At 39.5% G+C, this 16,760-nt stretch overlaps 1 protein-coding gene across 3 annotated transcripts in view; it reads right to left on the reverse strand.

Moving 5' to 3' along the window:
* Window positions 1-801: 801 nt before the first annotated feature.
* phactr2 (phosphatase and actin regulator 2) overlaps window positions 802-16,760 on the reverse strand; it is a 37,994-nt gene continuing 22,035 nt past the window's right edge. For 2 of the 3 annotated variants that reach the window (XM_085427680.1, XM_085427679.1), the window contains exons 5-13: window positions 15,662-15,910; window positions 13,800-14,337; window positions 13,404-13,582; window positions 12,512-12,668; window positions 12,091-12,146; window positions 10,614-10,675; window positions 10,174-10,311; window positions 8,647-8,723; window positions 802-5,931 (exon numbers count right to left, since the gene is read on the reverse strand). In XM_085427680.1, coding sequence (XP_085283806.1) covers window positions 5,916-5,931; window positions 8,647-8,723; window positions 10,174-10,311; window positions 10,614-10,675; window positions 12,091-12,146; window positions 12,512-12,668; window positions 13,404-13,582; window positions 13,800-14,337; window positions 15,662-15,910 — 1,472 coding nt within the window. In that variant the 3' untranslated portion in view covers window positions 802-5,915. The remainder of the gene's footprint in view (window positions 5,932-8,646; window positions 8,724-10,173; window positions 10,312-10,613; window positions 10,676-12,090; window positions 12,147-12,511; window positions 12,669-13,403; window positions 13,583-13,799; window positions 14,338-15,661; window positions 15,911-16,760) is intronic. The other variant, XM_085427681.1, reaches the window with a different exon arrangement.

Genomic DNA, 16,760 nt, shown 5'->3' on the forward strand with positions numbered 1-16,760 from the left:
TCCTAATATATTTGTGAGGTATGTGCAAATGCATTGCTTTAGGATGCCTATTGCTGATGCATCTCCGAGCTCCTCTGTTCCACTTTGTATGCACAGTTTGCATAACGCTTCTTTATTCATACTGTAATATACAACATCTAAAAGCCTTCCCTGCAGGGCAGGCTGTCTGGGTCCAGACATCACTTAATGCTGGCGAGAAAGCTCATGGTCAGAGAGCAGGAGGCGGTTACTGACCAACAGGGTGTAATTCTCTCAGCTGGCACCACTTTGCTGTCTCTCATTTAGACTTATATCCGGTGGATGAATTATACCTTCATTAAAAACTCTGAAACGTTTGCATGTATGAACACATACATGCTTAAATTCCAAACCTGTGACATTTATTTTCTTTCCGGCAAAGAAATTTCATATTTCTCTCAGATTAGCTTTTTTCCCACACAAGTATTTCTAGGATGTAGCGAATGGTCGAAAAAAGAGAAAATATCCAGTGAGCGTCAGTTCTCTGGGTTGAAATTACTTACTGATGCCAGAGGTCAGAGGAGAACGGCCAGACTGCTTCAAGTAGTTACTGAAATAACCACTGGTTACAACCAAGATGTGCAGAAGAGTATCTCTGAAGGGAGAAGCCAGCACCTTGTTACATCTATGCCACAAAGAATTAAGGCAGTGCCAAATAAATAATAGGTATACCAACTAAAGTATTGGGTGTCCCTGTTCTCAGACAAAAAACAGTTGTGATCTTACTTCAGTGATAAAATTATTCACGACAAAAAAAGACAATGACAAAAAAAAAACCTTTTTGTTTAAGTCTTTATATACAAAAACACTATACACAGTTTGGACACAACAGTAGCTGTTTTGGGATATATAACATTGTAGTACAACTTCAAAGATGAATTATTAATGTCAAACAGAGTAAAGGTGGTTGGAGCTCATGTGAAATATCCTCTCCTCAGCCTTTGCTGCTCTGAGCACAAAGTAAATTCATTACTCTGACAGTTTATACATTACTGTATATCAGATTTATAGCATGATATTTGCTAAACTGCAGCAAATTACAATTTATTTTCACATGGTCAAGAAAAGATTACATGTTCAAGAAAAAAGGGGTGGTTTTGACTGCAGTCTGATTGTGGCTCCAGTCTGAAGTATAGATTTACATTCGGGAAGCAATAAAGGAAGCTTCAAGCACCACCAGCAGGAGACATTCTCAATGTAAACATTTTTATGAACTGGGGGAAGTAGACAGCATTACAAATAAACAGTAGCAGCCCAGGAAAAACAAGTGCCACTATGGCTGTCAAGAGAAATAGAGAAATACCTTCTGAAATGCAGTCTAACTATTATTACGTTTTCCACGATCACTATTAACACTGGGAAATGTGGGGTAGGCTTGCAGCTTCTTTGGGTAACGTGACTGTTTATTTTACAGCTGCCGTACAGATGAGATGAAACAGATGGCACCCATCAACGTTTTTAGATGATTCGTCCTGAATCCTGATGAATTAAGTGGTTATAGCTTAACACCCACATTCCTAATTTCGGATAGAAATATGGATTTTTGCACGATATAAATGCTGTTGATATTCCACGCAAGTATTTCGGTGGAAGCGGTTTCAATATTAAAAAGCCGTTCTAAAAGCGATAACACTAAGCTTTTGCCTGGAGAAGGTTTCTAAATATTCTCATTTGGTAATGCTTCATTTTAACCTCTATATTTAGCACTGATATGTACACCTATCAGCCACAACATTAAAAGCTGCTAACAGGTGAAGCGAATAATACTGATCATCTTGTTATAATTCAATGTACTGCTGGGAAATATTGGACTCTGGCCTTCACAACCCACTATTGCCAGGAACCTCTCCCAGCTGAACAATGCACCCTGCAACTCAACAAAAACTAATTACAGGAACACAACGAAGAGCTCAAGACCCCGACAGGACCTTTGTGGGGTGTGTTGTAACGAGGCACCTCCAACCTGCAACCGACAGGATCTAAAGGATTTGCAGCCAATGTTCTGATGCCAGACAACACAAGACATCCCAAAAGGTCCCGTGTCAATACCCTGATGAGTCAGACCTGTTTTGGCAGCAGAAGGAGGTCCTACACATGATTAGACAGGAGGCTGTAATGTGATTGATGAGTGTATAAATTGCTAAAATTACATACAACACACTATAATGTAGCTTTGAGTAAATGCTAAGAAATTCCAAGTTTTTAATTTATTTTGATAACAGTTAAAGCTTTTCCTAATTGGTACATAATGAGTGATAACCCTGAATAACCAGTTTAATTGTAATTTTATTTGACTGTATACAGGCTGTAAATGATTAATAACGTGGGTTAGGCTACTCAGTGTGCCCCTACCGAGGTCATCACCTTGGAGATAGTTGTGAGAGTTGTTGACCCACCCTCCCATTACGCAATTTATTAAGTTCACCTGGGCCACTCACACCTTGACACACTTGTGACCCCAATGAACCACATCTTGATTCACATCTTGGCTCATGTTACCCTACCAACACCTCCGTTGGCAGGGTAGGTTAGATAGTATGTTCAAGCTAAAGTTGGAAAATGGAATTTCTCCTAAAGTCGGATTTCCAACTCAGAATGAATGCGTTGATCACAAATCCTATTTTTCCGACTTTACTACTGGAACACGCTCAACTCGGGAGTGATGCAAATCCAACTTCTGAGATAAACGGAAAGCAGTAAAGACTCTCAGGACCACCTCCAAAGACGCCTCTCATGCGAGAGATAATATATGTTTATGAACCTAGAAAAAACCAAAACATCAATTTGCCTCTAACTCAACTGGATGTATGACTTTTAATTTGTAATAAAAGCTCAAACTTCCTGGGTATTTGACTGCAGCTTTGGCTGACGGTGTATACCGTGTTCACCTGTGCTGGAGCCACACCCAGGCAGACTGTAAGGGATCAAACTCATATTTACTTCCTTTCTTCAGCTGCTAGTTTTTATTTCCAAACTAATTAGCATATGTAAACTTTACATATATAATACACTCTCTCTCTCTTTATATATAAATATCTAAAACCAAGTATGATTATTATTCCTATGTAAAGGATTTCTAGTTTGTGCAGATTAGAACTGTGGATATTTGTAGAAATAAATCCAAAACCGGATATTCCCAGAGATCATTATCTTTGTCTACGTATGAAATAGGTAGGTTATTATTAAAGACTGTGCTTGATAAATTGATTAAAAAGCACCACTTTCAGGTCAGCTGTAATCACTTCTTTATCAGTGTCTGGAGATGGTATCAAAAAATATAAAAAAAAAAAAAAAACCCAACACAATTTGATTTTAAAACATTCACATAAAAGTTGTATCATATTATATTGGTAGTAAAAGTCATACCAATGTATGCACATGCTTGATATACATTCTGTACAGTACACACACATATATGTATATTCATATATATATATATATATATATATATGAACAACAACTTAGACATCAACATGAATACTGTTGCTTCTTTTTCATTGCTATACATCTTTTCACTTTACAACCCCCGCACATTCAGAAGTGGAAACAATCAATCTGCCCTTTTCAGTTACTATTTGGAAGAATGACGAGTGTTTGTGGAGGTTGGGGCTCTATTATAAGAACACCGTCTTTTGGAGGTCAGCAAGCTCTATCTGTCAATCACTCGACAGCCAACATCTCCGCTCTTCTCGAGTAGGCATGGGACAAAAATATTACTAAAGCTCAGACAAAGATTCTGGCATTCTCGGAGAAAGAAAACACTTTTAATGGATCCTCTACATTTTTCCGAAACATGCATCTCAAGTATCTGGCAGTGCACGTAAAGTCAGCAAATCCACAAATCCCCCAAAATCCAATAGTTACCAAACCACCCGAGCCAGATTGCTAAAAAAAAAAAAATCACAAATCCACACACTAGATGCTTCATAGCTCCACATTTAAACAAAGGAAATCCTCTTGACTCTGTTAAATATGGCATCTATTCAACCACATGAAAGTTGAAACATTTTCCCAATGATTGACCAAAACTGTAAAATGATCTAAAATGATTCTTATTGAAATAATTACCATGGCTGGAAATTAACTTTCCAAAAAGTGGAACAAATCCATCAAATAAACCTGATTCATGGTTAAAAAAAACATGTAATGACACTAGGTAATTTTGCTGGATTCAAGATGCATGTTAAAGCTAGATGTAAAGATATAATCACAAAAGTCACAAAGCACTCATGTCAACATTTCTTCTTTTTAAATGTGTTCTAAAAATAAAGTCACTTGACTAAATTGCAAAAGCATGTTCAAGGAAATGAAAATTAAAGCACTCTTTCACTCTCTGAAAGAAGAGGGCCGTTCGTTACTAGTGCTGAACCTCTCAGTGCCTGTTCTCTACGTAGTCCACCCAACAAAATGAAACCTGTAAGCCAGGGGTGTCAAACTCAAATACACAGTGGGCCAAAATTCAAAACTGTAACAAAGTCGCGGGCTAACGTTAATATTTATTGAAATATATTTATTCCTCCAGATATAAGAATGAATCTTTTCTTATGGACTCAAACACGTTTTGCTGAAAAACTGAATATGGAACAAGCAAAGCTTAATACTAAACAATATATATATTAGCTGTATAATACCAGTAGGCCAGCTCTGATAGTAATTTGGTATGGCTTCACGGGCCAAATGCAAGTAGGCTGCGGGCCAAATTTGGCCCACGGGCCAGAGTTTGACACCTATGCTGTAAGCGTTCCAACACCTACATACGATCAGGTTCCTGCTTTATCTTTGGCACCAAATAAAGAGCCAAGTAAAGCACCCCAGCCAAAAGCCTGTAATAAAACTAGTAAGAAAACAATGAGTACATCTCCTAAACAGCTAGCCCAGCACTTTGTGATTAGAGGTTCATAACCCAGCAGAGAATACATGATGATATGTTATCATCATGTATCATCAGGAAAGTGTGCTGAGGGATTAGAAGTGGCCAGAATGGGATTTGCACTTCAATATTAAAGCCTCAGGTGGCTCCCTCAGCTTTAGCAGTTTTAAATATAACACTTGTGGTTATTCTTCAGCTATGTGCACCGTCGTCTTCTGTAACTCTTAGGATACAGCGACCTCTAGTGGCAGAACTTAAAGCATGTTTTTAAAAAAATGAACTGCAGTATTTCTGATTCATCTCTGAGGGGAACATCTGAGCAGAGGAAACTGCCTCTCCTCTCCTGTGATCTGTGACATAGGCACTGACATCAGCATGCAGCTATCCAATCAACCCCACTTCCTGTACTAGGAAGTTGCCCATATTTGGCCATTTGTCAGTTACTGACAAGGCATACCCTGGTAAGGACACAAACTCTACAGTACACTCACATTCACTACTACAGGGCTGACCAAAAACATACAAAAAAAACAAAAAACAAATACACAAAATATTTTGTGTACCAGCTGGTTCTGATACTCTACAATAAATAAATCTACTCTGAGCACAATACACGCCACTATCCTGACATTGGATATGTGCAAATGTTTTATGGGTGCCAAGAAACACACACAGATGTTATGATAGACTTAAAAGTTTCATCGGGGGCAACAGAGCTTTTTTACATAAGATATTCCGATGTGCTTCAGTAGGAAAAATGCAGGTGAAGCGAGTGTCACCTTCCTATCAATCGCTCTTCTAAAGTATGAGCGCACATCCAAGGTTTTGGAACTGGTTAACCTGAACGACACACAGCCACGTTTAAATGTTGTAAAGTACACCTGTGCTTCTCCTGCTGTGACAAGACAAAAAGTCCGCTGTGAAAAAGGTCGACTGAGTTCCAGAGTGAAGTGGACTGAGCTGAGCCTGCTGGGAGATGTGGACCAGAGAGCTTGTGGCGCTGACGTCGACGGGGCATTGAGGAGACTTAGGGCCGATGAAATCTGAAAACACAGACACAAAGGTTTATTTACAACAGAAGAAACACACAGACAGTATAATAGAAATACATGAATGTATTGTCATTTATTAGCAATTCCTACTAACACTCCGAGTAGTAACCTGCACAGTACCTGGGAATAAACTTGCATCTGAAATCACTTTTCAGATCTTGAAAAATCCTCAAACACTAAACCAACTGCTGTCGATATAAACCAAAGCTCAGTGAACACTAGGGCTGCCAATTTTCATTTGAATTTCAAACTTGTATTTTTCTTTTTTTAACAGAAACATAAATTACTCATCTGAATTCAAAGCAACCAACACACATAACAGACCGCATCTTTAACTCCAGGAGGTGGGTGTTTACAAAATGCTTTGTCAGGCTACATTGTGAGTAGTTTGTGTGATCAAAGACAGTCGGTAACAGCAGTTTGTGGTGAGTTATTTGCTGACTGTAGACACTTAATAGTAATATCTTTTTACATAGTCGAGGCATCAAATAACAGAATGAGAATGAAATGAAGACATGGCTAAGCATTAAGCTGTCAGGGCCGCATTGATCTGCGTAATCCTTGTGGTATCGTCGGATCAAAAATGGTCCCTAGGTGAATGACAGACAAGCATATGGGAATCCCGAGGACCACAAAGCAAAAAATAGTCATGTGAGAAAAAGGATTATGTGCAGTCCTATAGAAAAACTAACCATTAAATAAGCATTTCACCATCTTAAATCATCTTTAAAAGTCATTGAACTTATCTTGATGCTTACCTAGAAGCAATAACTTGAACACTTGTTTTTCTGTATGACTTTATCAATCTGTCACATCATTGTGGAGGAATGTTATGGGATCATTGTCTTGCTGCATTGACCCAATTACACTGCCAGACAGATGGTTTCACATTTGACCCTATAATGCTAACTCAAGACCAAATTCTCACTCCTCCATCGCTGAGACGGACAGCTGGTTCAGATTCCTTTTACAAACATGTGCTGCGTATGTATCCAAACATCTATGCCACTCTGCTCCCTTGCAAAAGACAGTGTGTCCTTTGGTTTGTTCAGATGCAACTTTGGAAACCTAAGCCATGTTCTTTTAGAGGCTTCCTCTTGGAAACTATTCCAAACAAGCCATACTTTTTCAGCTTTTATCTAAAGGTACTGTCATGAACTTCAACATTTAACATGCTGAGACCTGTAGAGTCTGAGGTGTAGCTCTTGGGTCTTTTCATGTGAATCTTCAGGTGAATTTCTATGAAAGATTGTGTTATTAACACACATCTGAATGCTCCACACCAGCAAACTTCTGCTTTGTTGATGATCAATTCATCAAGTGCATTTGATTTTCAGCCTGGCTGCTCCTTACCCTCTAAATTCCTAAGGAAGCAGTAATCGTGTAGATAGTTTTTCACCGGACTCTAGAAAGAAACTTATTCACATCACTGTGAGTGAGACAGATTATAATATGAACATTGTTTTATCGTGTACCGTTGCTACGTTTCAGCGTGTTATCAGGCAAAAACAGTCAAACACGAGTTTCCTCTATCTTTGAGCTGCGGCTGCTGGCTTTAGAATGAAAATGGTGGTGGTGCATTTTAATCGTGCTGTTAATTGAAGTGTTTTAACAATAGATTTAAATCTTGCAGAAAAGCACAAGTCTACAGGGTTTTTTTTCCCTCTTCAAAAATATGGCACAAAGGAAAAACATTTCTGGGCATCGTAGAACAAATGACGCATTTCATTGATTTCTCAAAGGAAAATGAAAATCGTGGACCTTCCTTCAAATGTTTCCATTGTCAGACTCAAAAGAAAGGAAGCGTTCTGCTCATCTTTTTTTTTTTTTAATTTCTTTACAAAACATACTTTTGGAAAGATTTCAGTTTTAACTTTGTCTTCTTAAAGCACGTGTTCTCATTCTCATCTCATTATATTGACTTTTGTAATGAATTTGCAGGTAAGGCATCCCCTCTGAGGACTTTTGCATGTGGACTATGTTTGTGCACAAGTTGCTTTTCCTCCATTTCCAGCCCGTGTACATTTTATATCAAAGTTTTCTTGTTCCTAAATGTTATCTTGACTTCTGTGGCTCACCTTTAATAGCATTTTTAAAGTCAGACAGGGAAAATTGCACCCTGGAAGCACTTTTCTTTCTCTTTTATACTCTTCTCCGTTGCATGACCTGCCCCTCAGCCCTTAACAATTTAATAAAGTCTTGAGGCAAAAACATTGCCAGACATAATGCTGCCACTGCTGGGTTTTTTTCTTATTTTCTCTAAATTCATAAAACAAAGTATAATAAGATATGAGGAAATAACGGTGACTCAATGTCTCTGTTCTGCATGAGTTGCAGTAACATCTCTTCTCTTTCAAAAACATCAACAACTATGTAATTTCACAAGTTCAGAAAGAGGATGTAAACAAATATTGAAACATTTTGCGCTAGTTGTGTTTTTATTGAAAGGTTTATAAGTTCTTTTTGGTGGGCTCGGCACACCGATAAAATAACAAATGAGAGAGGGAACCTAACCTTTATTGTCAATTATTGCCTGAGGTAAATAAACTGGAGTCGACCCAGGAGTATATCGTGACTTTAATGTGGGACTAGAACAATATAAATATTGATCAATGTGACTAATAAACAGCAGCATTTACTGTGATAAAGCGATAATAAAGCTTCAGAGTCGGCTTAAATGGTCAATGCCATTGACCGCTTAAGTACCTGGTGAACTGTTTGCTGTCTTCATGAACCTCCATCTCTCGGCTTTTAAACTCATTCAGCTCCTTACGGATAGCAGCCTGGGGGGCAGAACACACACATACAAAGACACACACAGAAAATAACATCATTAGAAGACCAAGGCCAACTGTGCCCCCCCACCCCAATCACCTTTTCCAAGTAAGCTCATGATGCCTTTGAGCTGTTTCAATGTGAAATGTTCAGATGCTTAAGCGCTCTCATTTGGAGCTTTTAAGATGTTTACAGATAATTTCCATAAATCTGCAGAGCTACAGTCTTTGCTTCGGGGAAGTAGTCGGAACTAATAGTATATGAGTTAAAAAAAATCGAGCAAAGTACACAGCAGCACAAATGATTATTCTCATTCATTTTAACTTATAAAATAATGATTTTAAAGGGATTTATTGTAATGTTTGTAACCGACTCTTCCCTCAAGCCTTACATGAAAAGTTTGTTTTGTCTGTCGTCAGTAACATCAAGTACATCCATTTTTTGACCTGGTTGTGCAGGTGATGCTGTGAAGTCGGAGGTTTATTTTTAAAGCTGTTAAGGATTTAGTTAGACGTCGCTTGCTTTATTTGCCTGTCCATTCTTTTATTTGACAGTAATGAGTTTAGATTTGTGCGATCAGAAATAATTTATATGTCTCCAAGGCTGTCTGCGGTGTGACTGGTGACGGAGATTTCACTGTACAAATGTGCAAGCAGACAGTTTACTTTGGTTTGTCCATGCATCGTTTTCCCTGTTGCCCTCTGAATGTGAGAAGATATCCTAAAATTGAATATACTGGATGTGGGCTGGAAGTCTCAAGGTCTGTATTTATGTGCTGTGCAGTTCTGAACATCAACAGCAGAGGGAAACCTTGACAAACTGCACACTTTGAGGGTCTTTATTGTCTGTGAGGATATTTTGTTAAGCCATGCTAAATATTCATACAGTGCAGATGGCACATATATGCAGTTACATACTGACTTAGTGTGAGCTAGGTGAATTTCATGTATATCATCAAGCATAAACACACAGAGACGTTTAAGACCATAATATGAAACACAACTGTGTACGCAGAAGGCCGTCCTGTTGAAACTAGAAAAAAAACCTGCAACAAACTAAGACCCATACATAAATGGGTTTTTGATTTTGGCCTGCACAAGCTCTGACCCCAATCCACCACCTTTGGGATGAACTGGAACAGCGACTGCAAGCCAGGAAACATTTAGTGCCTGATTTTAATAATGCTCTTACAGCCCAGTGGGTTCAAATTCCTGCAGCCAAGATCTGAAATCTTTTCTAAAGTCTTCCCAAGAAGTCGAGGCCGCTACAAAAGCAGATGGTTGTTCGCCATATATGTGTGATTGCATGTCCACATATATTTTAAGTCTCTAATCACCAAAGTAATCAACATCACAAATTCACAAAATTTTCACCCTGAATAGAAACTGTAAAGGTTTCATAAAGCCCTAATAAATTAAATTATATCAGGAATTAAAAAGCAGTCTACAAGAGCAGTACCTTGTCAGCAGGAGTAAGCCGTGTCCAGGGTTTGTCAGCTCGTCTGTCATAATCCTTGGCGTCCGTTACCTCCACATATTCATTAAAACGAAGAATCCTCCTAGCAACGAGCTCTGCCACCGTCGGCCTCACGCTCAGCTACACACAGATGAGAAAGGAGGAGAAAGTAGACAGTCAGTCGAATCAAATATTAAACTTCAAAATGATCTTCCCAGTATTTTGGTTAATGTCTCAGTTCCAGCTGAGTCCACTAGATGGCCTGATCTCTCTATATAAAACAGTTTCTTTCTACTACCATGACTCATAAGGTGGGGCAAAACATATTAGTAGCTAAATATAGACGTGCTGTGTACTTTCTGTTCTCTTATGTGTGTGTGTGTGTGTGTGTGTGTGTGTGTGTGTGTGTGTGTGTGTGTGTGTGTGTGTGAAATTTACAGTACCTTTCTCGTGAGCCTCCTTTTAATCTCTTGCTTAGCTTCTTGTTCCTCTGCTTCATTCTTTTCTGCATGTAGAGAACCAGCAGATTGATTTCACACCTACTATGTCTGCAACAAGTTACTGCATCTAATTATATACACAAGCTATAATTTGCAATATTAAGCCAAGTGCATGGCTATGCAGCAGTGTGGCTGCCATTATGTAAACAAAAGCAAAAAGGCGAAAAAAGGGAAATTAGATTAAATCTGAACGGCAAATATTCTTGTGAAATATTCATTGAATTGCACCATATATACACACACACACACATACACACACACGCATATATATATATATAAACAGCTTGGTGAGGGGGCACTGGAGAAGTCAGTGACATCTAGTGGTCTCATCCAGATTGAAACAGAAGTCATGCAGGATTTACGACACCTAATCCTTTCCTAGCACAACACATACACAGTGTTACTTCTCTTCCTGTGTTTAAAGGAACACATGAGAGCCTTGCATTATTTCTCATGTGCTATGATGACACTGAGGCTGTGTGCTGCAGACCGAAACGTTTTAAAGTCTGCAAATCAACCTTTCAAAAAATAAATAAAATAATTAAATCAGAGGATAAAGTTACACAGATACCCAGTAAAGCTGTTGCTCTTGCTCTTGACACTTTTACATTACATTACATTATACACACAGTATTATATAATTTTACCAAATCTATTTGTAGATAAATTCTTGCCCACAAAGGGATGAACACCAGAAACAATATATCGGAACTTCCTTACCGCTGTTATGTATGTGGATATAACCACTACACGTATGGACTATGTGTATATCTGTTCTATTGACTGGGAATACAGGCATTCTTTTCACCTACAATAAAGCAGTATTATCATTGTATATTAGGGAAAGAGGTATCATGCATTTGTGCAGTTAGACCAAGAACAAATATACTGATTGAAGTAATGGGCAATTCTTAAAACCATAAAAGCCTGCACGAATGACAAATTTGAACTAAACAGGTGAGATCATAGCCGCTAGCAGAGTTATTTTATTCATGTTCAGTAGCATGACAAGCATGCTCGTTAGTGTGCGTTGGAAAACGAATGACTCAGACCAGCTTCTATCACTTCGGTATATGATCACCAAAGAAAATCCCCTCACAGTGTGATTGAACACATCACTCCACCGTGGGAGACACAAAGCTGCTAAAAGGCAGTAATTCATAATTTAGACAGACATATCTGTCTCATCCATCTGATTAATAAGACACGCAAGGTCGTATCTGAAGATCTGAAAGTGGCAGTAACAGATTGTGGCTCGGCAGCTGAAACAGCACAATACCGGCTTTAATGTGACCATCCTCATGATAGCTCTTGTGATATGGTTGCAGGTAGATAAATGACATTCGGGCTTTAAAGCATTATGACGATCATAAAAAAAAAAGGTGTATCACGTCACACCTCTGTTGAAGAGTGTACTTACGCTTCAGAATGTTTCTCTGCTCCAGCTCCTCTGTGGTTGGTCTTTGGCTCAGGCGTCTAAAAAGAGAAAACTGTTTACACTCTTTTTACGAGCAGGTATGGATTTAATAATTCTGCAGGCTCGTGCAGAGAAAAATCCAAAATTATCAACACTTAAGATGTTGTTTTTTGTTTACACCTTTTGTTGCTGAGAATCTGAAGGCTGTTTTAACACCAGCCAATTTGGCTCATCTGTTAGAAAAGGCCAAACTTCAGGACACACTTTTAATGTGCATCATTTGTAACAGTATACCACCCACAGCTACACCAAAAAAATAAACAACAATCTCTGTTGTTATCCTAAAGCAATGCCAAGCTTGAGAAAAAAGTAACACCTAGCCACATTTTCACAGTCCACTTTGTATGCGTGTGTTTGAGTGTACCTGACTAATTTGCTGCCAATCTGCTGGCGTAGCTCGTGCCTCTCCGTCTCTGAACTCTGTGGCAGAATGTTTTTCTCTTCCAGCTCTTTCTTGCTGGGTCGGTTCCCCAGTTTAATGTTCAAGGTGTCTCGTCGGCGGATCTTGCTGGCAAGAGAGGCTAGAACAGAGAGAACAGGCAGGGCTAGTAACAGTCTTCCGGGGGGTCAGCTGTGGATCATAATGAACAAACAATGAAGAAAATGAGACGTTTAAAAACCTGAAACATCAACAGAAAGTCCATTGTAATGATAAACAGATTAAATGCTGTTCACCAGTGCTGGTTAGTTTTGCAAGCAAAAGTTGCATCTTTGACAATTTTAACAGCATGACTGCACGAAGCAAACATTGCACCGTCACAGCAAGTTGGGCGGCTTCACAGTCTGACTGCAAACGGTTCTTTCACTTCATCTTGGGAGCAATGAGCCCTTGAGCTGAGCAGGATGTTAAAGCTATGGATGTGTTTCTGCAACCATTCAAGGGTTTATACACATCTGGTGACATGACATATTCTTTTACTGGAAGTGTCTATTCAGTAGCCATGAGCTGCTGGCCTACTGGTCAGTTCCACAACTCTGAATCAGGATACGCTGTCTTATATTAAAACCAAAGGTCATGTGTCATTAGGTAAAATATATATAAAACATATTTATTTGCAAAATAAATATGTTTTAACCATAGTAGCAGGACTAGCAGGGCTCTTTAGTTGTGAGGCAACAGTTCTAACCATTGACCCACTGCACTACATCCTCTTAAACACATCACACCCCGCCTGCTAACTGACATGTCGAAGTTGAGTTGTTTAGGTGAGCTTCTCTTTAAGTTCTGCAGCTGACGTGACTGTTGTCAAACATACTGTTTGAGTCCTCGTCTTCCTCCTCCTCTTCTTCCTCCTCATCCCGGTACAGGATTGGTCCGTCAGAATCAGAGTCACTAGTTTGGCTGTCTCTCGGCCTATCGGGTATCACGGTCACCTCGGCCTGCTCTGTTTTTACCCTGGGTCGCTGCGGCTTTTCTGCTTCATCCTCTGCTGACCTGCAGGAATCAATAACACAACAGTGTGACTAAACAAATTTTAATAGATTTATTGTCAGTTATCTAATTTCATATAACAGCAAATCATATAAAGATTAATTTGTGACTTTGTTAAGGTTACTGTAATGCATGCTATCAAACTTAGATAAAGTCAAAGTGAACATAAGGAATTCAAGCAATCAGCAACTTGCATGTACCAACTAGATTTTTACAGTACCTCCGGCTATTTTCAACAACATTCTCTGTTTCTCCTTTCTTCGTTCCACCTCCTCCTCCCTCCTCTTTTGTCCTCTCCTGTTTATCGCTCTGTGAGCTGCCGCGCGCCTCTCCATCTGCGAATGATGTGTTTTCTGTAGCAGTGTTGACATGAGAAGACTGACTTGTGGTTCCAGGAACTGCACCTTTATGGGTATCTTCACCTGCACGCGATGCGTCAGGTGAAGATTTGGGATCTTGGACAGAGTCCCCCTGAGCTCCCCCTGTGTCATTGCTTGAGACTTTAGATGAAATAGGTTTGGTGTCTGAGGAAAGGCGAGAAGCTTTTAAGTCTCCAGGTGGGTTAAGAGTCTCTGCAGAGGCTTTTTGAAGTACAGACGATGAAGTCGGAGTGTCTGATTTCCGGTTGGCCTTTGCATCTGTCCTTTCATTCTGTGCTGCAGAGCCAGTGTCCTTTGACGCACGAGAACGAGGTGTGGAGGTGGAGGTGGTGGTGCTTTTTGTTGTGCATCCCGTCTTCTTTGGATGAGAGGACTTGGCTGAGGAGGACAGAAAATCAGACGTTTTTGTTTTTCTAGATGCTCTATTTTCTGAAAAACCTCCTAATATGCTTATACAAATTCTATGTTGTAAAAGACAAATATTTATGTGTTTTAAAGTAAAAATGTCATCAGTAATATATGTAGTTAATAACACGCGTATGATAATGTGAGAATCATCCCAAAATATAAGCAATGTTTATATTCTGTTTAATGGCTGTTGGCTACTTAACCCAGGGAACTATTGCTAGTAGTCTTACACCTTCTGTTCAAGTGAAACATTTTGATTGGCTGCATGGATAAAACTGAAGCGTATAAAACGCGATGTCTCACTTTTGCTCTCTATTTCAATCAAAGTAGTTTCACCTAAAGTATGATCGGCCTTGAATTTTATTTTTCAAATGCATCACGTTTTTTGTCTAGGCTGTGCAATGCCAGAAAACGTAACCATTTTTGATTAATACATAATCCAAGTGTATGCAGCACATATGGATTCCAATATTTACCAACTCTTAAACTTAAACATAATAGAGTAACTATCTAAACATATCTTCTCCATTAAAACTGTGACAAACACAGAATACCTAAGGATATACTGACTACTAAAGTATGTTTTCAAGTCTATGTGAAGTGTCTTTGTGTGCTGGTAAAAACACCCTTAGGAGAGGGGGTGAACTTAGGATTTCGAAGTTATTCAAACATTAATGAAGCAACGTTTGTGCCACTTTCCTGAACACACCACAAAAGACACAAATATCCTCTGAAAGGACTGCATGAACATCACATGCAGTGTTCTAAGTTTCGTTTAACCATGCTATATATTGCAGCACAGACACACACACATATACACAGGAAGCAGGGGGATGATCATGCCCTGGTGTCATGCTAGTGAAACCACACAAGCTCGTCAGATTGCTCTCTCTCTCTTTCTTGTTAAAGTGGCGATGCTACACTGACCTCACTCACTTTTCTTGCTCAGCCCCTCTGACACACACACAAACACTGCAGACATTTCTAGAGGTTCACAGATAAATCTTTACTTCTGCTTTCTTGGAAAACAGGCAGATATTGTAAATGACATGCTTTTTATAAGGAAAGCACATCGTGAAGAGGGAGAAAAGGGGAAATACTAACCACTTGACAGAAACTTCAATAACATTTGCACGAGTGTGCACATAAAGCCATGCTTAGAAGGAACAAACTGCTTAATAGTGACTCCTATTTTCCTTCCAACAGTGAGAGAAGGGCATTCTCCATGCGGGAATGAGGGAAGGGATGAACACTGACAGGCCAGCTGGTTTCGGTTCTAACTATCTGAACTTACCAGTCCCGCGACCAGTTGTGTTAGTGTTCCGTGGGGGGTTAGCTTTAGCCTGTGTGGACGACCCAGTCTTGACAGTGGTTTTAGTTGTCTTTTTAGCCCCAGAGGCACCATCCTTGTGCTTTGCCGTGGCTGCGGTGCCACCGGCAGGTTTGGATGATGCGGGCGGAGTGGCGCTTGGCTGTTTTTTAGCTTGAGTCTCTCGAGGTCGCGCCTGATTTGCCCGGGTGTTAGGTTTAGTATCAGACCTTTCTAAATAGATGAGAGGGAGTAGGAAGGAAAAGTGCAGCAGTTACAGGTTAATATAAAGGCTGGAAGGAAGATAAAAGTTGCTGATCTGTGCAAACTGATGCACAAATAGAGAGGTGGACAAGCAGAGACAGAGGAGAAAATGAATGATACAGAAAGTGTATGACAGAGCTGATGATGAAGGGCTCTTGTACAGCTTTTCCAGAGAACTGATAGATAATATGTACCCATTAACCTTCCCAGGCTCCAGGGTAGGCGATAGTATGTGTGTTCAGTTGCTGTACTTACAGAGTTTGTTGCCTTTGCCTTTCTGATTATTGACAAATGAACAAACAAATGGCTACAAGTTCAATGCTAACAGGGTTGAGTTGAAAACAGCACAACACTTAAGCAGCATCAGACACAAGAACAGTGGCCTGTCTCCTCAGGGAGAGAGAGGCATTAGGAGGAGAAGATACAGCTCTGTTCAAACTGTGAATGCCTATTGCAGGCTGATATAATGGGAATATCTATCTGAACACATTAGACCCGCTCATTGATCCCACAGCGAGTTCAATGTCAACCAGAAAGCTGCTGCAGATACTAATGCATTCCACAGCCCAGAGGAAAAGACATCAAAGCACCTAAAAAAAGCTACAATATTTAGATCCAGTATATAAAAATGGAACAGTTCAAGGGCCGAAAAAGCCCCACATTCCACAAAATGTGAGTTCTCTGTAGAAGAGTAAAGTTTTCTCAGCATTTAGCACGTCTCTAGCGACAACCGTTTCTTGCTTTAATTTTCAAACAAATAACGACAATGCATCTATATATAATTCTTCAATATATGCAGGTGGAAGACTGTTACCCTGGG

This window comes from Rhamphochromis longiceps, linkage group LG13, assembly GCF_057381845.1.
Source record: "Rhamphochromis longiceps isolate RC_006_pf linkage group LG13, R_longiceps_female_GT1.1, whole genome shotgun sequence".
NCBI classification, from domain to species: domain Eukaryota; kingdom Metazoa; phylum Chordata; class Actinopteri; order Cichliformes; family Cichlidae; genus Rhamphochromis; species Rhamphochromis longiceps.